Source organism: Chinchilla lanigera, unplaced genomic scaffold (genome assembly GCF_000276665.1).
Source record: "Chinchilla lanigera isolate Chin_1 unplaced genomic scaffold, ChiLan1.0 scaffold00032, whole genome shotgun sequence".
Lineage (NCBI taxonomy): Eukaryota > Metazoa > Chordata > Mammalia > Rodentia > Chinchillidae > Chinchilla > Chinchilla lanigera.
This window is the reverse complement of record NW_004955433.1, coordinates 853921-879899: the sequence shown is the minus strand read 5'-3', so window position 1 is coordinate 879899 and position 25979 is coordinate 853921. Positions and strand designations below refer to the sequence as shown.

The 25979-nt window shown below is 36.4% G+C and overlaps 1 protein-coding gene across 1 annotated transcript; it reads left to right on the top strand.

Annotated features, from left to right (window-relative positions):
- Positions 1-38: 38 nt before the first annotated feature.
- Nup54 (nucleoporin 54kDa) lies at positions 39-25979 on the top strand. Its single transcript, XM_005388180.2, has 12 exons — positions 39-193; positions 3805-3888; positions 3982-4140; positions 9338-9564; positions 11236-11423; positions 12323-12519; positions 14292-14346; positions 14795-14888; positions 17371-17478; positions 22449-22568; positions 23010-23120; positions 25391-25979. Exons 1-12 carry the CDS (start codon positions 127-129, stop codon positions 25517-25519), a joined length of 1539 nt encoding a protein of 512 aa, XP_005388237.1. The 5' UTR covers positions 39-126; the 3' UTR covers positions 25520-25979.

Sequence of the window (25979 nt, the reverse complement as noted above, 5' to 3'; positions counted from 1 at the left end):
GTCCGTGTTCGCCTTTTGAGCGGAACTCCGCGGCTGGGCGGGCCGGTTCCCTGCCGGACGGAAAAGAAGAACGCACTGAGTGTCGCGTCGCGACGGTCCCAGGCTTCGGTCCCCAGCTCCCGCGACATGGCCTTCAATTTTGGGACTCCCTCGGGTACCTCGGGCACCGCTGCAGCCACCGCAGCACCCGCGGGTGAGTTCTGTACCCAGTTCTTGCCCCAGAAGGGTTAGATGACTTGTGTCTGTCCCTCAGTCTTAGACTGCGGCGTGGGCATGGGGGGGGAGGTCTCCCGACCGCGCAGAAGACTTTAGGGGCACGGAGAAGGCGGGCGGCGGCCGAGCGGGTTCTGAGGGGCGGCGGGGGTATTCGAGATCCAGCTGGGGGTTCGTTGGTCCCAGAGACGCCCCATTGCCGCGCGGCAGATTGCCCTCTGCTGGGAGGTCGACTCGGAGAGGGTGGAGGCGCTCCCCCTTCCCCGTGCTGAGACTCTCCCGCCCCAGCCTCCGGAGCTGGCGGGAGCTCGCGCGGGTGCGGCGAGCACAGGCCTGGGGACCCGGGGCTGCCCTGCGGCGGGTCGGGGCCAGCCCCGAGGGCCCCTGGTGGTGGGGTTCACCCTCCCGGTCCTTCCTTCTGTCCCCGCCTCCTCTGCTTTCTTGTTTGGAACGAAGTCAAGTTTATTTTCTCCTGTGAAACCTTTGGTTGATTCTTCTAATCCTTATCTTGCTTTTTCTCTTCTTTCTTCTTCCCCCTCCCCCCTTTAAAACTTTTGTTTCTCCGCCTACACGCCTATCAGGATTTGGTGGGCTTGAGACTGCCAACTCCACCGCCAGTGGGTTTAATTTTGGGGGTTTCGGATTAACTGCTAACCCTGCAGTGAACTTTAATATTGGGAATTTCGGTGTTTCTACTACCTCGGCGACTCCGTTCAATTTTGGTAACAGTCTGGCAAGTGCAGGTAGATACTGTGGGGCGTACGTGTAACGAGTGTTGGGAGCTGGAGTCCAAGAATATCTCGTGATCCCTGGAGTTTGGGAAAGAACAATGACTTGTCTAGAGAGGGAAGGAAATTTATTTCCTAATGTCAAAAAGCATTTTTTAAAATTGTCTTAAGAGATAAAAGTTTTGGAAGTTCCTGCAAGTTATAGTGTTTCCTTATTAAATTTGCCTTTAACTGAATAGATATCTTCCAAATGATAAGTTTAAGCGAATTCTTATTTTGTAAATAATGTATATTTCAAATTATTAGATATATCTTCCAAAGTGTAAGCTTACTAGTCAGGCCCCTTTTCCTGGGATTCTTGGACTCCTGCAGTCACTTCATTTTTTTCCTGCATTTTTCATCAGGATATCATTGTCTTTGTTGTTTCTAAGAGAAACAAGTCTTATACGAACAGCATTAATCTGCCTTATTTTTTAAGCTGTATGATAATAATGTATTTCTGTAGTGAATTCACCAGATTGGGACCCATTCCGTAAAACATAATTATAGAATCTCTAACTCTTTACTGTATTTCTCTTTACTGGATTCTTTACTGGGAAATTCTCAAAGAACAATTAATTTCTCAGATAACATTGCTATAAAAGGTAGTGTAGGTAGCTTTGCATTGAAAAAGAGTTGTGAGGATTAAATAATCTATGGATTGTTTAAAGTTTATTAAAAATTTTGCAAAATGCAAGCTATAATTAATATTTTTCCAAATTTAAAGTAGGTTTACATATACTGTACAGTGACCTCATGGAATAATCTTGTTCATCAGCTGCTCGTATATGAATTTATCATTCATATTCTTTTACATTATGCTACTTATGCCCATGCCAATTATATGCATATGGTAAACATTTACTTCCTGAAACTCATTTGGAAAGTCAGGCTTTTTGTTCCTTCGCTTTCCAGTGTGAATATTACATTAGCATGAGAGTTGAAAAATACTTGAAATTTCCAAAGATAAAACAACCCTTTACTATTAAGATACATTTAAAGTGTTCATATCATTATCCTTTGGAATGTTTACTTTTCCATATTTGCTTAAAATTGGCACTGGGTAAAACCTTACTTGGAAATTTGTGCTTCTGAGTAAAGCTATCCAGCTCATAATTCAACAGTAATAAATAAACCTGTTGATATTTGCTTGATTTCATGTTCATTTGGAGGGATCACTGTTAAATTTTGAGTTGTAATAATCCAAAGATGTTTTTAATTACTTTTATACGTTACTTAGATTTCAACAGGGCTGATAGAAATGCTTATTTTGCATCCATGCAAACCCACTATTATTAATAAAGCATTTGTGATATTGTGGTGGGTGATAAAGATACTGACTAGTGTTTTTATTGTGTAGCCAGTTTAGATTGTATCATTGTTATTCTGTGGTAATGGGACCAAAAATAGTACTTAATACTTTCAGTGGCTTTTATCAGGATGTTTTGTTTGCAGTACTACAATAAACCCTGTAAGTTAACAGACTGTGCTTGGGTCTTCATATACAATATGCAGTCTACTCTGAGTAATTTTCCAAATCAGACCAATCAAGTGATTGTGTTTTTGTTTTACATCTTTTATGTTACAATGATGAATTTGTGTTGTCACTAGAAATATGAGATTACAGTTAGAACTCAGAAAACCCTAAGTATAATTTGGCATTAATAGTTGAAATATTTGCCTTGAAAGTCTTTTTGATTCCACATTGATAATCAGCCAAAGATGTTAAAAAAAAAAGATTTTAGATCGGCTACCATTCCATTCCATTCATATGTTATTAGATGTAGTGAAGATTAACTTTGTTTCCAGATTTTATAAAAAATGAAATTTGTCAGTCCCCACACTGTGGTACTGAGGCCTGCAGTAACCCTGCTCACCTTCCCTACCACTACTTCTGTTGTTTTCCTCTTTATATCATCCTTCAGAAAGCACATTCTGATTGAGTAGACGTACATATGTATTGGTATGTTTCTTTGGAAAGGTTACTTATCTTAACATAGATAGACTTAATTAGAAATATAAGCTAATGTAGATACGAATTAATTTACCAAAGTCAAGATTACAAAGTAGCAACAGTCTGCTGACATATGCTTGGCACACTATTTTAAAACATTTGAATTAGTTGCAAAAGATAAGTTAAATTAGTGTTTAAAAACCTATAAAATTTGTGCTAAGAGTGTTGCTCAATGGGTAGAATACTTGGCCTGCTGAGCATAAGTGAGACCATAGGTTCAGTCACAGCACTACAAAACAAAACAAAAAATCCCACAAACAACAACAAAAAGCCCCTATAAATTTTACATAGAAAATCCAGATTTCTTATTTCTTGTAGAGGGAAATGGAAATAAACTGTATAAACTACCATTTTTCTGTAACAGTAATTTGCTAGAATTTAGTAATTGCTGCCATTTTACAAAACTTGACTTCAAACAGTTCTACTTGTCAGTAAATACCTACTTGACTCATAGCTTTTATTAGTCTAAATCTGGTAGGCATTTGAACTTGGAATCTGTAAACTAAATGTACATACCTTGTTATTTCAGAATTATGTAAATAGGTGTAATATATTTTGGTAAATATATTAAGTTGAAAGGTGTATTACATTGCAGTATTTCTTTTTAAAATACTTAGTTGTTTATTTCTTGCAGTATACTGATCTCTTGGTTAGTATAGTTTTTCAGAAATTTACATTGAAAGTAGAAAAAGGTCAGATAATTATATTTTGACTTTATATGTAGCAATTACTTAGAAAAGGACTTGAAAAATAAATTGCTTTCATGTGCACAAAATAATCTTCCTTTCTGTTTTTCCTCTTTTTAACTAGGTGGGTTTGGAGGATTTGGGACAACATCTACAACTGCAGGTTCTGCATTCAGCTTTTCTGCCCCAGCTAACACAGGCACTACTGGTAAGAGGCTGTCTTGGGTCATTTGTACAAGTAAATCTGGTAAAGGTCAAGTTTTTTTAACTGACGTAACTCCTTCCACCTTTCCATTCAAAGGACTCTTCGGTGGTACTCAGAACAAGGGTTTTGGATTCGGTACCGGTTTTGGCACCACAGCGGGAACTGGTACTGGTTTAGGTACTGGTTTGGGAACTGGACTGGGATTTGGAGGATTTAATACACAGCAGCAGCAACAGCAGCAGCAGCAACAGTCTAGTAAGTATGAGGCTTTTGTCTTCAAATATAAACCCATAGAACAGTGATAGCTAACATTACTGAGTGCACTGTTACCTTATATTTTAAGGATTATAAGTATATTTGAAAGGATTCCAAAAGCTATCTTTTATGTTTGTATATGACAGCAGCTGTTGGCATGATTAGGATTATATGGTCCTTACGTTTAGAATCATTCCATTAAAATATTTTTGTTGTTGTTAAAAGTAACACAGTACAGCTCACTGAATTATATATAAGGTGAGCACCCTTGGGAACACTTCAGGAGAATGGACCCTGGTGAGCCCCTTGCATTCAGTTCCCCAACAGGAATTGGCAGTCTTCTTTTTTTTTTTTTTTTCCCGGTACCAGGAGTTGAAGCCAGGGCCTTGTGGTTGCCAGGCAGGCACTGTGCTGCTGTACATCCCTGGCCCCTATGCAGCCTTGACTTTTATGATCGTTTCCGTATTTTTCTTAATAATTCTGATCCTCAAGGGCCAGGGATATAGCTCAGTGGCACAGTGCCTGCCTGGTAAGCACAAGGACCTGTGTTTGGTTTGTAGTACACCCCCCAAAATAATAATAATTTTGTCACTCATGTAAATAGTCTTGTAGGTCCCCCTTTTATCTCTTTAATTTTTCAATTTGTTGAAAAAATATCACTTAAGAGTGTTTCCACTCAGCACTTTACTGATTGCATTCTTGTGGTATATTTTAACATATTCTTTTATGTTTTGTATTTCTTAAGAGTTGAAGGAGTTTTAGGGGTTTATTTATATTGATATATTTCAGTTTCTTGTTTTGAAGACTACTTTATTGGTAGTGTATTCTTGTTTGTTTGTTTTTTGTCTTTTTGAGATAGGGTCTCACTATGCAGTTAAGGCTGGCCTTGAACTCACTTTGTAACCCAGGCTGGCCTCAACTTACAGCAGTCTTCCTGCCTCAGCCTCCTGAGTGGTGGGATTACAGACATGAGCCACTTGGTAGTATATTCTTTATCAAGAGGTATATAATGTCCATTAGTGATCATTACCTAGATTCATTAAGGGTTAAAAAAAATGGTGCTATTTCACTTTGATTCCTCTTTATTTGTTGGACTGTATCTATGATGAAAAAGTCCTACTCAGTTCACAAACTTGTTCCACGATTTTGGAAAAGATGGCCACATTTGTCACCCAATGTGGAGTTTGCAAACAGAAACAAAATTGTGTCAAATGCTTCTGTTTGTGAACCAGATTGTTTGCAAACAAAAGCATTCATGAACCAATGTACTACTGTATTTGGTTGATTCTTTCCTACTTTTTAGAATAAAGAATTGGTTTCCTTGCATTGTGAAATACAAAGAATTAATTAGTTTAGTTAGTTAACTAGTGGCGCTAGGGATTAAACCCAGGACCTTCACACTGAGCTATATCCCAACCCTTAATTTTAAGGTAGGGTCTCGCTGAGTCATTAAGTTTGCCAGACTAGGCTGAAACTTGGGATTTCCTGCCTTGGTTGTCTAGAGTACAGGGATTACAGGTGTGTGCCACTACACCTAGCTGCAACTTTTTTTTAATGTCAAAGTCAGGCATTTACATTGTTAATTTCTTAATCCATTGCAGACATTCTTATGTTTAAATGGTTCCATCTTTGGCCAGTGCAAACCTTTTACATTAGCTCCCAAAGCTTTTTGATGCAGGCCTGGTGTTACTCTTTGATGGCTTACCTACTTGCTGGTCTGGCAGTGGGTGCCAGGGTTATCCTTAATGGATTAATTTACTTCAGGATAGGAACATAAAAATTCAACTTCCTTGACTTTTTTTTTTTTTGGTACTGAGAATTGAACTCAAGGACATCATGCTTGCCAGGCAGGCACTGTGCCGCTGAGCTACATCCCCAGCCCTGACTTTTTATGTAGTGTTTTATTTTACTTTACATTTTGCAACACCTTAAAATCACTTTTGTTTCATTTTTCATAGGTAACTTGACAATTGGCTAAATGGCTTATTAAGTAGGCACCTCAGAGGGCTGGGGATTTAGCTCAGTGGCAAAGCGCCTGCCTGGCAAGCGCAAGGTCGTGAGTTCAGTTCCTGGTACCGGAGAAAAAAAAAAAAAAAAAAAAAAAAAAAAGTAGGGACTTCAAGGATTGCCTAACCAGTAGAATGAAGAAAATAATAGTATTAGAATTATTTCTAATATTCTGGTCATTCATCTTTTCTGTAATCCTCCAAGTAGTAAGGAAAGTAAAAATGAAGTGTTTTTGTTTCCTGAAATAATTCTTTCTAACTGTGAGTAATTGTGATTGTATGTAGTTTTGTTAGGAAAACTGAAGTTTTGAATCTGGTGCTATTTGAGCATTATATTCCAGGATCATTGCCTCAGTCTTTCGTTTTACTAGGAATTACAAAATGGTAATTTTTAATTTCTTCCTTCCATACTGAAACGTGTTTGTAACAGAAACTTTTTCGTCATTCCCCAAGCCTACCTGATCACTCTTGATACACAATTTGTATGGGAAAGGCAGGACAAATTCTAATCGGTGATTTTTTTGTAATGAGATCTGTGGTGTCCAAGGAATTGGAATCGAAATTTTTAACTTATTTTTTGGCAGTACTAGGGGTTGAACCTAGGGTCTTGAGCATGCTATGAATGTAGTCAGTCACTGAACTACATAGCTTCCACTGCTTAAAATTTTTAAAACAAGTCTAGTTAAGTTGCCCAGATTGGCCTTGAACTTAGAATCCTTCTGCCCCAGCCTCCTACATAACTAGACAAGTGGTGGTGAGGCTATGGCAAAGCTCTAGAAGGCTCACCATCACTGATTGTGACATTACAGACACGTGGTGCTGCACCCAGTAGTTTTTTAAAATCTCTACTTGTAAAAACTTATTATTTGACTGTATGAGCATTACTAACTATATTTCAGTTAGTAACATTTGTTACTCTTTTTGATGCTCCCCTTGTCATGTTTTTGGCAAATGGGAGCCATTTAGTACCCCAGTGCATTTTTCTTACCTCATCTTTTAGTACTCTTTATTGCATTTGCCAGTTTGCCAGTTCCCTTTTTCACAGAGATTGTGCACATGCTGTTTGTCTACCTCTTCCCCAAGGTTGAGCTGACCGCTTCCTGAGGCGTGATTTGAAGTTGTAATGAGACAGCCTCTTCTTGAACACCTCTCTCAGACTTGATTAGCTCCCTTCTTTAGTACTTCTCGTAGCCTTTGCATTTCTCTCAAGAACTTATCACAGTTGCTATTATTTGTTTGATGTGCTTAGTTTGTTCAAAGAAGCTTGTCTTTTTGCCACTAAATCCTTTCTATTTAACTCTGTGCTTGACACTTGGTGGATACTTAGTATTTGTTGCGTGATTACCTAGTGAATTAGTATGTGTGTGTATGAACATCAAGAGAGACTGGATTGGGAAATCTAAACAGAAGGACTCTTCAAGGAGTATGTGTGTTGGGCAGAAGTTGATTTTCTTTGAGGGTACAGGGTTCTGAGAAGGTACAATATGCTTATAGAAGTGATGGCTAGCATTTTAGAGCTTCTGGTGTTACAAACAGCCCCCTGCGGCATGCGTGTTGTAGGTTTGCCACCACTGGCTTATAGTAAACCGGGATTCAAGTGTCTGACTTCTGGTCCATTTGTTCCAAATTTTGTATAGCCCATTTGGGAGTTAGTACTCTTCGGGGGGGTAAAAGGAATCCCCTCTATTTCTGTAGAAGCCTCATGGATCTTAGGTACTTTCAATCTTTTTTTTTTGTCTTTTTGAGACAAGGTCTCTCTAATGCAGTTCAGGCTAGCCTTGAGCTCACTTTGTAGCCCAGGCTGGTCTCGAACTCACAACGATCCACCTGCCTCAGCCTCCCGAGTGCTGGGATTACAGGTGAGCGCCACACCTGCTGGTACTTTCAATCTTTAAGGCTGAAAGGGAACTTAAATTCAGGTCAACTTAGGTCTTCATGGTTTTTTGGATTTTTTTATCTTTAGCTACATACCGTTTTATTGCTTGGGAATTTTCTTTAGCTCTGTTTACTCTTAAATATTAAAAAATGATTTTAAGAAAATCTGTATTGCTGCTATAAACAGAAAACCAGTATCATTTGCTAGAAAAAAAAAGGGTAACCAAAATTAAGTACAAAGAACATACAATAGTGTTAATATCTAGCTAGGTGCCTTTGTCATAAGCTTTTAGACTTGTTTTTCCCTTTGTTAAAAAGTACGATAAGCAGGTTTCATCCAGAGTTAATAGGCCTAGTAGCATCAACCTGAGACTTGATATAATAGAAATATAACACGAGTATACATTTTTTTTTTTTTTAAAACCTGTCAGTTTTACAAACTTCACTTTTTCATGTCTATATGTAGTATTTCCTTTTCTTTTGGGGGGGCTGTGTGAATGTGGTGGTATTAGTTGTATTGATAGCATCATTAGTAAAGTGAGTTTAATACTGATGTATGTTCTAGTGGTTTTGTTTTGTTGTTATTGTGGTGGTGGTGGTGGTAGCTTTTTTATTTTGTCTTTGTGTTTTCTTGTTGTTGTTTTAGCTGTACTCAGAGCTTGAGCCTAGGGTCTTTACACTGAGCTACATCCCCAGCCCTTTTTTTATTTTGAGGCAGGGTCTTGCTGAGTTCCGCAGGCTGGACTCAAACTTTCAGTCCTCTTGCCTTGCCTCCCATAGTGCTAGCCACCATGCCTGGCTGTATATTAGCTTCTTACTTCTGCTGTAACAGATTACCACGTGACTTAAGGCAACAGAAATTTATTATTTTATAGTTCTAGAGATCATAAATCCAGAAATAAGTTTCACTGTGTTAAAATCAAGGTGTTGGCAGGACTGTATTTCTTCTGGAGGCACTGGGGGAGAATTCGTTCCCTTACTTTTTCCAGCTTCTAGAGCTTCCATACCTTTTTTGACTTGTGGTCCTTTCTTCCATATTTAAAGCCAACAGCCTAGTATCTGCAGATCTCACTAGCTCTGAGCTCTTTTCCATTGTAAACGACACTTGTGATTTTGCTTACATTGAGCCCCACCCTTATAATCTAGCATAATCTTATCATAGCATGCCTAATTTCAGTCACATCTGTAAGGTCCCTTTTGGTACACAACATGTGTAGGTTCTGTACATTAGGATATGGACATCTTGGGGGGCAATATTCTGCCTACCACACCTAGAATCTAAGCTTTTTTGGTTTTGTTTTTGTTTTGTTTTATAGCATTAGGTGGTCTCTTCAGTCAGCCTACACAAGCTCCTACCCAGTCCAACCAGCTGATAAATACTGCAAGTGCTCTTTCTGCTCCAACACTATTGGGAGATGAGAGAGATGCTATTTTAGCAAAATGGAATCAACTGCAGGCTTTCTGGGGAACAGGAAAAGGATATTTCAACAATAATATTCCACCAGTGGAATTCACACAAGAAAATCCTTTTTGCCGGTTTAAGGTATTACTATCTTCATTTGAGGAGTATATATAAGAGAGAACATGACGTTTAGATTAAAAATTACATCAAGAAAGCAGTTGCTTTGTTCTTTAGCACTTTGTGCCTTAAACATGGTATGACTGTACTTTTTCAAAATATAAAAATTATTAAAAAAAAAGGAATTTGGTTAAACAACAAAACATGGTCATTCTGTCTCATCGCTAGCAAAAGTACAGGTTGAGTGATTCATCTGAAATGCCTGGGATCAGAAGTTTCTTACATTTTGGAATATTTGCATATACATCTGAGATCTTGGGGATGGGACCTGAGTCTAAACACAGAATTCATGTATATATTATATGCAGCTTCTGCACATAACAAAAGGCATCTTCAAACAGGATTTTTAGTGCACTTGTATTTTCACGGTATCCTGTCACGCGGTAAGGTGTGGTATTTTCCACTTGGTGGCATCATGTTTTGATCCTCAGAAAATTTCAGACTTTGGAGCACTTTTAGGTTTCAAATTTTCAGATTAGGGACATTGAACTTACATATCTTAAATGCATTAATTGAAGTTTTAATATTTATGTCTAGTGATATATAGACATGTTACATACAATTTAAATTTTTTCTTTTTAAAGAAGTTAGTATATAATATACATATGGTAAAATGCATATTATATACGTGGGTGAGTTTAAATACTTTTAAAAAGTTTTGCATGAGTGGTAACAAGGGACCAAAATCTTTTATCTAAGAGACTGATTTTCAGCAAGGTATTGTCATATTTAATATTATATAAAAAACCTAACCTGATTTATAAAGTTTTCTGCTACATAAAACTATAAAATGCCAGGTGTGGTGGCACACGCCTATAATCCCAGCACTCAGAAGGCAGGAGAATCTTTGTGAGTTCGAGACCAGCCTGGGCTACAAAGTGAGCTCAAGGCCAGCCTGAATTGCACAGTGCGACCCTATCTCAAAAAAAAAAAAAAGCCATAAAACTATAGCTGTTCCATAGTATTTCTAACATGACGGTATCATTATCCTTTAAAAGTGTTTGTAAGTCATTTACCTAAAACTAAGTTTCTTCAAATCAAAGGCTGGGAATGTAACTCAGTGGCAGAACACATCCCTAGCATGTGTAAGACTGAGTTTGATCCCTAGTCTTAAAAAAAGATTCTATGATCAGATACATGATGAAATAAATACATTTGTTCTATGGTTTTTATGGTATGGGAGTAGGATGTTGAGACAGGGTCCCAGTATCTACCATAGGCTGGCCTTGAACTTGAGCAGTCCTGCCTCAGCTTCTCAAATGCTGGGGTTATAGGTATGCACCACCACCCTTGGCTTGGCAGTCATTTTTATAATGACTTGTTTGTTTCAGTGGTTCACAGAAACCCAGCCAGCAATAATAAACACAGAAATTCTTCAGAGGAGAAAGCTCTTAAATTACTGTCTTGAGGTGAAATGTTAATTTCACTATATGTTTATGTTATTCTTAGGCAATAGAGTTTTTCTTTGTACATAATTGTGTGATTCCTAGGATACAGAATGGTAGGAAGAGCTATTGCGTTCATTACCATTGTTATTTTTTTTCTCATTTTAATGGATATTAAGCTAGTAATATTAACCACTTGATTTTTAAGATCTGTACATATTTTTGATATTATTTATTTGTCATTTCACAGGCTGTAGGTTATAGTTGTATGCCTAATAACAAAGATGAAGATGGGTTAGTGGTTTTAGTTTTCAACAAAAAAGAAACAGATATTCGAAGCCAGCAACAGCAGTTGGTCGAGTCGTTACATAAAGTTTTGGGAGGAAACCAGACCCTTGCTGTAAATGTAGAGGGTATTAAAACATTGCCAGATGATCAGTAAGTATACTAAATGTATTGTTTATTTCTTTGTGTTTTGATCCAAAGAGAGTGATCAGCAGCGTTTTTTGTTGCTGAAGTACAAATTAACTACCAGAGCAGATTTTTAATTTCTTAAATTAACATTAGAAAAGTTTGTTGAAAAGTTTTTCATTACTTTGCATTTTTTACTAGATGCTAATAATTTCATTCAGGTCCAGGATCTGAATCGTATGGCTTTGTGCAAAATGAGTACCACAGAGATGTTATTGGACAGTTTTATTAACTGATTCCTATCTATGTTCATAAAATACAGTTGCTTTACATCCATTGTCCCATGTATAATTTTTAGTCTTAGTGGCAAGACACTTGTTTTAGGACGTACAGGGTTAGAGGAATTATGATTAGTGAGATACAATAACTGAAACAGATTTTATTTCTTGGGCCTTAATTGCACAGAAACACCCCATAAATTTCAGCAGAATCTCCAAGGTACTTCCCAATTCTGGAAAAAATACTAATATTTATATGAGACTATACAAATTTTATCTTATTTACCTTCCTTATTTTATCATTGAAGTACCCGTTTATTTTCTAAGTCTTAGGAACAAAGTAATTCTCTTGTAAAAATCCATTTCTGAATTTAATTAGCACCCTTATAAAATCATATGCTGTGAAAAAAAAAATGAGAAAAGAAGGATAAAATGGAAACCAAAGATTTGTAAATAAGGAGGAGAAGAGAGGATGAAGGGACAGGTGGGAGATGGGAAAAAAAAGAGGAATCAAGATATGTACAGGTACAGATCTCTTACGATGAATTTGATCATATATATTTAAATTGTACCAATACATTTAATTTTAAAAAATCATGTGCTGTGCATTATATACTCAGTATTTTATAAATTGGTTATTTTCCTCAGGACAGAAGTTGTCATTTATGTTGTTGAGCGTTCTCCAAATGGTACTTCAAGAAGAGTTCCGGCTACAACACTGTATGCCCATTTTGAACAAGCCAGTATAAAAACACAACTGCAGCAACTTGGCGTAACCCTCTCTATGACTAGAACAGAACTTTCTCCTGCACAGATCAAGCAACTTTTACAGAATCCTCCTGCTGGTATGTTTCTACAGTCATAGAGTTGAGAAAATGAAAAATTTAGAAATAATTAAGTATTCCCCCTCTTTTGTGAGGGTAATTGGTTATTAGTGTTCATAAAACCAATATGAGCTTATCACATGTTTGCTTATTTGGTAAATATGAATCTGAATAACTGTACATACCAATATTCTTTTTTTCATATAATTGAAGTTCTATAGTTACATGTTTTAGAAATTTTGGAAAATGATGAACTAAAAGAAATAGTCTGTAGCCTATTTATCCATAGGTATTTTTGTAAAATTTTAATTTTTTTTCTAGTTTAACTTTTTTTTTTTTTGGCGGTACCAGGGATCAAAATCAGGATCGAACTTGAACTTGTGCTTGCCAGGCATGCACTTGTGCTACTGAGCTATCTCCCCAGCCCCTAGTTTAACTTTTAACTGAGTACTGAAATAAAACCTGAGTGTGTTCTCACTGTAAAAGATTCTAGGTGTCCTAGGGTGACTGTTATAATTCTTTATTTTCCTTCACTAGAACTATTGATTTGTTATATTCTGTTCCTGCGTTATCTGCAATTTGATTTGATTTGATTTATTTTGGAGACAGGGTGTCTATAGTTCAGGCTGGCCTCAGACCCACTATATAGCTCAGGTTAGCCCCAAACTCTTGGTGATCATCCTGCCTCAGTCTCCTGAGTGCTGGGATTACAGGTATGTGCAACCACACCCAGCTTGCCTATGTGTGATTTTAAATGTGAGCATATGTAATTCTCGTTAAGATGGATTCTGAACCAGGCATAGTGGCGCATGCCTGTAATCCCAGCACTTAGGAGGCCCAGGCAGGAGGATTGTTGCGAATTCGAGTTCGAGTTTGAGTTCGAGACCAACCTGGGCTACAGAGTGCTAATTGGACACTAAAGAAAGCTCTACTCTTTGCATTCATAGCAAGGAGGTGTAATAGTTCTTGTCTTTTTTTGTCACGAGGGGAGTACTGAGGATTGAATTCAGCATCTTGTACATGCCAGCAGGTGCTGTAGCACTGAGCTGTATCTTCAGGCTTTCTCCCCTCTCCCCTTTGCCACTGATGGCCTTTTTATATTTTACTTTTTGTAGTACTGGAGATTGAACCCAAGGACTTTGCACTATGCTACATCCCCAGCCCTTTTAAATTTGAGACAGCGTCTAGGTGGCTTAGTTACTCAGGCTGGGTTCAAACTTAAGCATCCTTCCACCTCAGCCTTCGGGGGTGCTGGGACTACAGGTGTGCACCACCATATCCAGCCCAAAAATATTTATTTTAATTTCCATTTCCCTGATTTCCAGTAAAGTTGAGCATCTTTCATATGTTTATTAGGCCCATGTTTGTATTTTTTATGTTATCTATTTATGTCTTTTGCCTATGCTCTGTAAAATTATTTATCTTTCTTTTTGAGTCATAGGAGCTCTTTCATTGGTTGTTTTTTTTTTGTTTTTTTTTTTTTTTTTTTTTTGGTACCGGGAATCAAACTCAGGACCTTGCTCTTGCCAAGCAGGCACTTGCACAGCTGAGCTATATTCCCGGCACATAGGAGCTCTTTCTTTATTCTGGAGGTTCTGTAGGTCATAGGTATTTCCTTTCAGTCCATATTTTTTTTAAGCTTTATCCAACAGAAATTTTTAATTTTATACAGATATTTGACACTCATTTTTTATGATCACTTCTGAGTTTTGGGGTCATATTTTAGAACATTTTTCCCATATAAATATAAACAGAAAGTAGTTTTGGAAAAATATGTTTTTTCTTTGTGGTAGGTGTTGATCCTATTATTTGGGAACAAGCCAAGGTGGATAACCCTGATTCTGAAAAGTAAGTATATCTTCATTTTGTTTTATACATGAACTAACATCCTATGAGGGAAGCAAACAAATGTGCGCTTGGGCAATTGTAATTCTTATACTTGAGGGGAATTTTCGTCTTCATTGCTCTTTAAAAATATATCTACCATGGTATAGTAGCATAGTGTGGTGAAAAACAGCCAGGAATGAAGAAATCTGAGTGCCAGTCTCCTATTTACATTTGCATTTAAGTAATGCAGGTTTTTGAATGAAACATATTTCCTCGTTTGTAAAATAGGGAGGTTGAATGTAAAATAGGGAGGTTGAATAAAATCTCTGTACTATAATGTTGTTGATTTCATAGTCATGGATTTAGAAGTTTGCTGTAATATTACATGATGTTATGTGAAAATCTTAACTTCTCGTATTTTATGATAATGGGCTTACTATCTGAAAATTGACTGCTTCCATTTCTTCAGGTTAGTTCCTGTCCCCATGGTGGGTTTTAAAGAACTTCTTCGAAGACTGAAGGTTCAAGATCAGATGACTAAACAGCATCAGACCAGATTAGATGTAAGCAGTTCATTTCATTGTCTAGCCCTGAGAGGAGGAAAGGGATTGTAGACATTTACTTGTTTTTTGCCATGTGTGCTATTTTTTCTTATGGAGAAGAAGTTAACAGTGATAGTTTTATAGACCACCTTTTTATAATAGAGTGCCCCAAATCATGTAAATAAATCGGAGTTGACATATATTAACAGTGAATTTAGATTTGCTGGGCTAGCAGTTTAATTAGACTCTTTATTTCCAGCTCTGGCCAGTGACTCCATATTTTCTTTATTGAATGCTTTTATTTGTGGGGCCTTATGAAAATGAAGGCTATAATTAAGATTGTGATTGTCATAATTACATTGGTATATTACTCTACACTGATGAAATAAATTTAAATTCCTAAATTTACTTAAATCTACTTGAAATTTTATAGAGTAGATTCTTATAGTCAAATACTTAAAGGGGCTTAAAAGTCAACTGCATATTCTCCTGCAGTGAATGCTGATTTCATTCAGACTTCTGAGTAATAAAGACCTTACCATTTCATGAATCCATTTCACTGGCTACCAGCTCTGTTAATATAATTTTTTTTTCTTGCATTAAACTTGTATCTCTCTTTTTAACAGTTTACACCCATTTTCCCTGGCATTGTTTTGTGACAGCCTACAAATACCTGAACATCATAGTTACTCTTTAGAATTCTCTTTTCTAGTTAAAAACTTCAACATGGTTTCTCATGTGCATAATTTCCAGGTTGTATATTATATTAGGCCACACTTAACCTATCAGCATCATTTTTAAAATGTACTATGTACCGTACTGTGACTGGGATATGACCAAAGTTCTTAATAGTCCTTCAAAGTAAAACTAAGGAAGCTAAGTTTTATTAGGTATTTGTCAATTTTGTTGATGGTTTCAAATCAGCTTTTGGTTGATTTTTCTGTATATTTTCCTGTTTTGAATTTCATTAATTTCAGGTCTTACATTTCTTTTAATCTGCTTGCTTTAGGTTTATTTTTCTACTTTTTAAGATAGCAGCTTATTGATTTAAGACCTTTCTTTTCTAATATAAACATTTAATGCTATTAATTTCCCTGTAAGCCCTATTTAGCTGAAATCCATAAATTTTGATAATTTTATATTTCTACTTTTGATAGTCAAAACACTAATTTTGAATAAAGAAATCATTTTCACTTCTGAGGTTTTTTTTTTTTGGACTAGTAGCTTATTTAAAAGTATGTTTAATCTCCAAGTGTTTGGAGATTTTCCTTGTATTTTGTTGCCTATTTCTAGTATAATTCTGTTATGATTAGAGAGTTGTGTGGGTTGAATTCTTTTTTTTTTTGGGGGGGGGTCTTTTTGAGACAAGGTTTCACTATGCAGTTCAGGCTGGCCTTGAACTCAACTTGTAGCCCACGCTGGCTTCGAACTCACAGTGATCCTCCTGCCTCAGCCTCCCAAGTGCTGGGATTACAGATGTGCACCACCACACCCGGCCTTCACTTCTTTTAACTTTATTAAGGTTTTAAAACCCAGGAGGCTTTGAAAAGAAATTCTATTTTTGGGTGGAGAAATTCTGTTTCCATTAGGGTCAGTGAGATTCACTTGGTTGGTGGTATTGTTCAGTTCTGTATTGTTGATTTTTCTGCCAGCCAGTTCAACTGTTAGGAGAGTTGAAGTCTCCAACTGTAGTTTTGAGTTTGTCTTTTTTTCCTTTCAGTTTTATCGGTTTTTCTTCATGTATTTTGAATCTCTGTTGGATACATATTTATCTAGAATTGCATTTTCTTGGGAGATTTATGTAATGTCCCTCTTTTTTCTTTTATGCATTTTTATTGAGACAAAACTCACATATCATACAGTTCACCCACTTAAAAGTATATGATCCAGTGGGGCACCATGACATACATGTGTTGTAATCTCAGTATTTAGGAGGCAGAGGTAGGATGGTGAGTTCAGGCCCAGCCTGTGCTACATACCAAGACCCTGTCTCAAGAAAACAAAACAAACAAAATATATATGATCCAGTAATTTTTTAGTTTCCTCAAAGAGTTGTGCAACCACTAGAATCAATTTTAGAACAATTTAAAATGCCATAGCCATTAGTAGTCCTTAGACTGTACTATAATTTCTAACAGTGGGTTTAAGGCTAATTGTAAAGCCCAAGCTGTCATCATGTTAACATTTTTCTATTCAGGTCTGGTTGTTGTTTGTATTCTATAATATTACTTACAATCCTTATTTCTAAATGTGTTATTTTTACTGTATATTGCCTCATCGCTAAATATTGTGGAGCACCAAAGAATTCTCTGAATGCTACTTTTTAATTTTTAGATGTATAATAAGGGAAGAAATACAAATGCAGAATTAAAGGAAAGGAGTTTGTATTTTGAGAAGTGACTTTCAAGCTTATCTCAAAATTAGACTTTGCCTATACATATAGGTCTACGTGATAAGTAACTGTAACATCCATACGTGACTTACCCTAACTTTTAAAAAACAGATCATATCTGAAGATATTAGTGAGCTACAAAAGAATCAGACGACAAGTATGGCCAAAATCGCACAGTATAAGAGGAAACTCATGGATCTTTCCCATAGAACCTTACAGGTAGTAATCAGATTTTTTTTCCCTAAACATTTGTAAGATATGTATGAAATGTGTGTTGAGTATAGATCTTTTAATAGAAAAAAAGAGTCAAACAATAATAGTCTGAAACTGAAAGCGTAAAACTTTCTCAGTAAAACCTTCAAGTTCAAGGAGTGATCTTACAGGGTTGGGTGAAGAGAAGATATCTGAAAGTTTGTATCTTAGTGGGAGAGAGTAGGTGAAAATAGTGAAGAAATGAAGGATCTGTGAAGAAAGGCACATATGAGATCACTGATACTAACTTTCAAACAATAGAAAAACAAGTTTAGGTGTCAAGAAAGGGAGTGTGACCATTAATGGTTGAAAACCAACAATTTCCAAGTTAATGAGGGAAAATAAAAGAATGGCAACAAAACTGAAATCATAAACTATCATGAAAACAGAAATACTACATTTTAGAACAAATGGGGCACAGCAAAAGATGTATTCAGAAAAAATATATAGGCTTAAAAAGTCTTCAGTTTTGGGGCTGGGGATTTAGCTCAGTGGCAAAGCGCCTGCCTGGCAACCGCAAGGTCGTGAGTTTGGTTCCCGGTACCGGAGAAAAACCAAAAAAAAAAAAAAAAAAAGTCTTCAGTTTTAAAAATCAAATGAAAAAAAAAGTTAAGAAATTAAAAAAAGAATATCAAGATAACCCAGAAAAAACCAACTAAGAGAAAAATAGATAAAAGTAAAATCAATGAGACATTTAAAAAATTAGAATTAAAAAGCTGTTTCTTCAAAGAGATGGTCAAAGTGGTTGACTGACTTCTGAGTCTAAAGAAGGGAAAGAGCAATATATTTATACAAAGTTAATGAAAAAAAAAAAACCATTATCACAGATGTATAAAACAGTAAGAAAATAAGAGGCCAAAAAAATTAGAGGAAGATACCAAGGCCAGATAATTTATTTGCTGAAGTTTGTCTAGTTGATGAGGTGCTAATTCCAAATTATTCTTGACAATTGAGGAAAAGTATAGATGACTTTCTTACATTTTTTAACGGCTTTGCTGATATACAACGTACTGCATAATTCACTAATTTAAATGATATAGTCCAACATATGTTTGTAATACATTCAGACTTCTGCAGCTACGACCATGATCAATTTTAGAACATTTTCATCACCTTAAAAATAAATTCCCTGGTTACTGGTAGCTACTTCATTTTACTCTAAATCCACCAGCTCTAGGTAATAGCTTTCTGTTAATGGATTTGCTTATTTTGAACACTTCATATAAATGGAATCATACCAGCTTCTTTGTAGCATAATGTTTGCAAAGGTCAACCATAGTGTAGCATGTAACAGTACTTTTATTCCTTTCTATTGCTGATTTTCATTTTATGAATATCCACATTTGTATTTATATATTTATCAACTGATGGACATTTTGGTTTCTAGTTCTTTGCTATTATGAAAAATAGAGCTATTAATATGTCCACACATGCTTCCATTTCTTAAGTGTAAACATAAGAATTGCTGGGTTTATGGTAACACTATGTTTGATTTTTTTGAAAACTACCAAACTGTTCTGCAGAGCACTTCTACCACTTTATAGCTGTTTTTTCACCTCAAATAAGAAATCTATGAACAGAGATATAGATGTATCTGTCTTTTAGGTGGTTTGGGGAAGTGAAACCAGGGCTTCTGTGTTGAACTACATCCCTAGGCAAATCCCTCCTTCCCTTTTTTTGAGACAGTATCTCATCAAGTTGCTAAGTTGCCCAGGCTGGGCTTCAGTTTGTGACCTTTCTGCCTCAGCCTCTGAGTGCTGGCACCAGATACATCTAATTTAAAAACGCAGATTGTCAGGCACAATGCCACACACCTGTATTCCTGCACTCTAGGAGGCTGAGGCAGGAGGATCACAAGGTTAAGCCTGGCCTGGGACAACATAGCGTGATCCTGACTCAAAATATTAAAACAAAAGGGATGGGAATGTAGCTCAGTGCAAAGGCCTTGGGTTCAATCCCCAGTACTGAAGGGAAAAAAAAGATGCAAATTATGCCAAATTTTAAAAGCTTGATATAAAGGCTCCATAATGCATGATTCCCTCTATATGACATTATGCGCAAGGTAAGTTAGTTCTAGGGCCCAAGAATAGGAGAGAAACAAGAGGGAATTTTTTGGGTAATGGAAATATTCTGTATCTTTTTGGAGGGTGTGGAGGGGCAGTGTTGACAGTCACCCTAGGACCTTATATATACCAGGTGTGAAATCTACCACTGAGCTATACTCTACCCCACCTCTGTTTTTTAATGTGGTACTGGGGATTGAATCTTGTGACTCAGTATTTTAAACCTCTTGTGATCAAATGAATGCTATATTGCCATAAGATGGGACATAAGATCCTTGGAGCAGAATAAGAGAATCTATAAACAGATACAAGTGTATCTGGATATATGTATGACAGAGGTGGTATTTCAGTTCATTAAGTTATCCTGGAGTAACTGACTTTCCATTCAGAAGAAATAAAATTAGACCACTGTATATTATATGCAAAAAAGTAATAGAGATTTAATTCTAAGAAACTAGTGAGACTGCATGTATAATCAAGGGATTGGGAGACACTTTACCAGAACAGCAGAAACCATAGAACAAAATTGACTATGTAAGAATTAGAAAATTTTGCTAGGCATCGTGGTACATACCTGTAATTCTAGCTACTTGGGAAGTGAAGGAAAGAGGATCACAAGTTCAGGGTCAGCCTGGACAACTAAGACTGTCAATTTTTTTTTTTCCCAAAAAAGAACTGAGAATATAGTTCAATCCTAGTAAGAAAGAAAAATTACACAACAAAAAATGTAGAAGCTGCCACTGAGTAGCCTGTAATCCCAGCTACTCAGGAGGCTGAGGCAGGAAGATTACCAGTTTAAGACTAGCCCAGGCAACCTATTGAGACCTTGTCTCAAAAAAAAAAAAAAAAAAATTAAAAATAGACTTGGGATATAGTTCTAGTTGTAGAATGCTTGCCTACCATGCACAAGGCCCTGGGTTCAATCCCTAGTACTAAAAAGGCAGGTAAAAAGCATGATGCCAGAAGCCATGTGTCAACAATCACGAATTCAGAAAAAGGAAAATGTGAAAATAGCACTGATGTTAGCTGTAGTTTTAATGTGCATATTCTACAAAGAAATTTTATAGTTGGACAGGAAAACAGTTGCAGTGCAGGAAAAGTGTAAGGGCAGTTTATAGATGAACAGCTACAAAGTATTTGGAATCAAGGGATTACAAATTAAAGAATTGGGCCAGGTGTGGTGGTGCATGCCTATAATGCCAGCACCCAAGAGGCTGAAGCAGGAGGATTGGTGCAAGTTCGAGGTCATCCTGAGCTACAAAGTGAGTTCAAGACCAGCTTAAATTGCATAGTGAAACCCTGTCTCAAAGACAAAACAAGAAAACCCAACAAATTAAAGAATAAATATGAGTTCCCTTAAACTTGTGAGACTGAAAAATTTTAAACATCACCACTACTGACAGGAATGTAGGGTAAAGGTACTCTCTCATGTGGTTGTAAATCTATAAATTTTTAGGATCTTTTCAGAAAGCAGTCTAGTAGCTTCTGTTACAAATGAAAATGTACATACTTAATTTAACCAAGCAGTTTCATTCTTGGGGATCTATATCTGCAAGCTGAGTTCTGTATACAATTCATAAAACAAAATGTTCTGTGCCCATCAAGACAATAAGTATTGAATAGAGGTCATTAATGTATGAAAAAATGCATCTATTCAAAATAACAAGTTAAACCTCTAAGGGTTTAATGAGATTTTATTGTGTTAATTATGTATATAATATGTTTTGTAAAATATTAATGATTAGAAAGCAACTTAGCCAGACCATGTTTCAAAATAAAAGAAAGTCTGGGATGTAATTCAGTGTGAAGATGCTGGGTTCAGCCCTCAGTACCAAGCAAACAGTACAGACTGCTTTTGTAATCTGAAGAAAAAGTACAATAAAACGGATTTAAACTTAATATTAGAGCCAGCTGTGGTGATGTACACCTGTAATCCAGCCCTCGTGAGGCTGAGGCAGGAGGATCATTGCAAGTTCAGGACCAGCCTGGGCTACAAAGTGAGTTCAAGGCCAGCCTGAACTATACAGTGAGACCCTGTCTCACAAAGGAACAACAAAAAAAAAACAATAAAAAACTTAAATATTAGAGATTTGTGTTTTTATATTATTTATTATTATTATTTATATATTTATATTTTGAGACCTGCCTCAAAAAAGAACAACAAAAAACCAACAACAAAAAAACTTAAATATTAGAGATTTGCGTATTTATATTATTCTTCAAGGTTACAAGTATCTAAGACTAGTATAATGTTGCCTTTTTTTGTAGTTTTTTAAGCCATGAAACTATGTATAGGTTTAAAATAGTTGTTACTCTTTTCTCCATACTGCTACTCTAGTTGTTGAGTGTACTTACGTGATACTTCTCCTTGACTAAAATGTACAGAGGTGTACATGCCTGTAATCCCAGCATTCGGGAGGCAGAGGCAGAGGAATCACTGTGAGTTTGAGGCCACCCTGGGCTACATAGTGAACTCAAGGCCAGCTTCAACTGCATAGTGAGTCCCTGTCTCAAAAGAAAAAAAAAATGGATGGAAACATAATTTGAATCACAATGTTAAGCCCTACTACAATGGTACCTTGGTTCACAAGCACTTGTGTTTGTGAACAATTTGGTTTACAAGCAGAAGTGTTTGGCAGAATTTTTGTTTGCAATCTGCATTGGGTGGCAAACACAACTGCAGCCATTTTTCCGACACAAACACAAATGTGACCATCTTTTCCAAAATTGTAGACCAAATTAAGTTTGTGAACTGAGGTACCACTGTATAGTGTTAGTATAGTTTCTAGCTGATTTCTTCCAACAACTTAATTGTAACAAAATAACTTGCGTAAGAGTTGATTCTGTTAGTATTTATGGCCTTTCTTTGTGTAGGTCCTAATCAAACAGGAAATTCAAAGGAAGAGTGGTTATGCCATCCAAGCTGATGAAGAGCAGTTGAGGGTTCAGCTAGATACAATTCAGTCTGAACTAAATGCACCTACTCAGTTCAAGGTAAGCACTTCTAAGACCATATAGGTAGAAAATTCAGGTAGATCTGCAGAAAAGTAGCAAGTAGTCTTCAAACAGAATTTTGTAAAGCTGTGTTTATTAAGCATTTGTTGAAACTTCCTTTCTAAAGTAAACTCTTAGTCATGATTCTTTTGGCTTGTGCTCTTGTTTCAAATGATGCATACAGAGACCATTGGAAATGTTTTGTTTTGTTTTTGTTGTTTTGAGACAGGGTTTTGCTGTGTAGTTCAAACTGGTCTTGAACTCCATATGTAGCCAAGGCTGACCTCGAACTCACAGCAGTCCTCCTGCCTCAAACTTCCTGTGTGCCACCACTTCTGCTGGAAATTTTTAGTTAACATTCTGAAGCCATCCTTTGAAAAGAAAACATTCTTTGTTAGAAGTGGTACTGTTGTTAGCAGTTACATTTTGACTTGTTTTTAGGGCCGACTAAATGAACTGATGTCCCAAATCAGGATGCAGAACCACTTTGGAGCAGTCAGATCTGAGGAAAGATATTACATAGATGCAGATCTGTTACGAGAAATCAAGCAGGTAAGTGTTGTACAAAGGTGTACTTTTTAAAAGTGTGAGCTTACCACCTCATGTTCATCAGGATGGCTATTATCCAAAAATAAAATGTTGGGTGGGAATGTAGAGGAACTAGAACTTTCATAAGCTGCTGAGGAACATAAAATGATGCAACCTGTATAGTGAGGTGGTTCTTTTAAAATTTAAAAGTAGGCTGGGTATGGTGGCACATGCTTGTCCCAATGTAAAAAATAAAAACGGCCTCAGGGGGTGTAGCCCAGGGCCAAAGCCCTGGGTTCAATCTCCAGTTCCACCAAATAAATACATACATACAAACAAAATGAAATAAAAATAGGGTTACCATATGACTGGCAGTGGCACTTCCCAGCTGTCAGAGCAGGGAAGCTGAAAGAAGGGTCTTTGGACAAATGTGTACATATCTATCCTGTGTATATATATACACACAATGGGTATTTCCTAAAAGGGAAATTCTGTCACACACTGTCACGTAGGTAGACTTTGAATATGTTATGCTAAGTGAAATAAGCGAGTCATAAAAGGACAAAATATGATTATACTTCTATCAGGTACCAAAAGTAGTCTAATTAAAAGAGAATGAGAATGGTCATTGGCAGGGGAGAAGGGAATGGGGATTGTTTACTGGGTTCAGACTTTCAGTTTGAGGAATTCTACAGACAGTAGCACTTTCTGCCCAACAGTGTGAAAATACTTAACATCCCTGAACTGTAACTTAAAAGTGGTTCAGAGAGTAAATTTTATGTTTTGCCTATTTTACCACAGTTTTAAGAAGTGAATCATTTCTACCATCATTCCCCCACCCAGAACTATACGTAATAGCAGCAATAGGAAGGACATTAGAAATCTCAAATCTCACTTCTTATTCCAAATCTACTTAACCTGCATTTTATCGACATTATAAAGTGATCTATATGTATGTTAAATTGGGAAGCAGCTGCCCTGAATCATACCTTCCCAACCTACATATAAATGACAGATGTACTATACTGAGTTATTAAAATTTCTCTCAGCCCTAAGGGGACCTGGGTGGAGGCTGAGGTAGTCAAAGCCTCCAATCACCTTTGTAGGGTTCATTTTTGTATGAAAAAAACTTGAGAAGTACTTTATAGCTTGTTTTCATTAGTATAAATACAGATTGGCTTAATAAAAGCTGTCTAATCACTGTTTTAAAGAAGTATACCACAAGATGGTAAACTTTGTGGAACATACTAGGTATGACTATTGACCTGGCCCTGAGAATTTTGTTTAGATGGGTATAAATGTTATACAAATCCAATATTGTATACAGTAGAATAGTTATTACTAAAAACTAGCTTGACTTCCAAGCTTGTAGCAATACACACTCATTTATATTGCATCATTTAAGTGCAGTACTTGGCAATAAAATTAGCTGAGGCAGAAGATTCTAACACATAATCTAGGACCATACTAAAGAGCTTATATATGTTAATATATAAACATCTTTTGTGTGTGGTATTGGGAGTTTGAGCCCAGTTTGTGCATACTACGCAAGTAGTCTACCATTCAGCCAACACCCACCCACCCCTAGCCTTTTTTATTTTTGTTTTTGTTTTTTTTTGTTTTTGTTTTTTTGGTTTTTCTCCGGTACCGGGAACCGAACTCACGACCTTGCGCTTGCCAGGCAGGCGCTTTGCCGCTGAGCTAAATCCCCAGCCCCCCCTAGCCTTTTTTAAATGAGGAAAAGCGGTACACTGTTTTGGGATTGAATCATGGCTTATCATCTATTTTATGACCTTTATGACCTTGGACAGATTACTTATGCACAATTTCTTTAAAGTAGAAATGATCCTAGTACCCCAAAAGGTGCTCAAAAGGATTTTAAATGAATTAAACAATATCAGTAAAGCTATTACAACAATACCTTAGCATAGCAGGTGGGAAGGACTCCTAAAAATGTTACCAACTGTAATAATCTTTAACCATTACCGTAACAAACTTATGTATCACATTAAACTGTTTTCAAATATTTAAGTATCTTGAGTTTTAATACACCTTTATCACAGGTTGATACAAGCAAACAGCTATCCAAAAACATTTCTATTTAAGATACTATTCATAAATATTTGGTTTTATTATACTTTGAATTGTATCCTTTTTACTGTGGTTACATAAAGTGTTATCAGCCAAAGATGTGTAGTACAAATGTTTAAATATGTATTGCTATTAAAAATCTTTCCTGTGAGCAGCTTGCTGTTTAATAGAGTAATAATATGTCCTATTTTCTTTCATTCTAGCATTTGAAACAACAACAGGAAGGCCTTAGTCACTTGATTAGCATTATAAAAGATGACCTAGAAGACATAAAGTTGGTAGAACATGGATTGAATGAAACCATCCACATCAGAGGTGGTGTCTTTAGTTGACAGTTTACGAACGTGTGTTAGAAGTTTGTGAAACGCATCCTCTTACTGCATCAGGCCTTCCTCAAGAACGAATCCGACCACATGGAGAAAAATAAAGAAAATGACCCTCTCTTGGCTTGGAGTTTTGAGGAGATTACTGAGAAATTACTCTTCGCTGAATCTGAAATAAACTAATCACATCTCTTCAAAAATAACCTTCAAAAGATTTACATCTAAAAAGCTGCATATACTTTAAAAAGAGGGAAGAACATAATTAACATTTTTACAACAGCATTTTCTTAAACATCACAGTAATTATTAATTTCCATTCTTTCTATGGCAAGTAAATATGAAATATGTACTTTGCATATAAGTATAATTACTTGGCTGTTGAAAATTTGAGATTCAGAATGTAAATGGACTTCATCAGTTTTTATATATGTGAATTTAAGTTGGGAGGAGTAAAGAAAATCCAACAGTA

Bases quoted from the DNA above. Each gene is read 5' to 3' on its own strand.
- Nup54 (XM_005388180.2), top strand. From the start codon at position 127: ATGGCCTTCAATTTTGGGACTCCCTCGGGTACCTCGGGCACCGCTGCA. The intron at 3,889-3,981 runs GTAAGAGGCTGT...TTCCATTCAAAG, and splicing joins AGCTAACACAGGCACTACTG to GACTCTTCGGTGGTACTCAG. The intron at 9,565-11,235 runs GTATTACTATCT...GTCATTTCACAG, and splicing joins ATCCTTTTTGCCGGTTTAAG to GCTGTAGGTTATAGTTGTAT.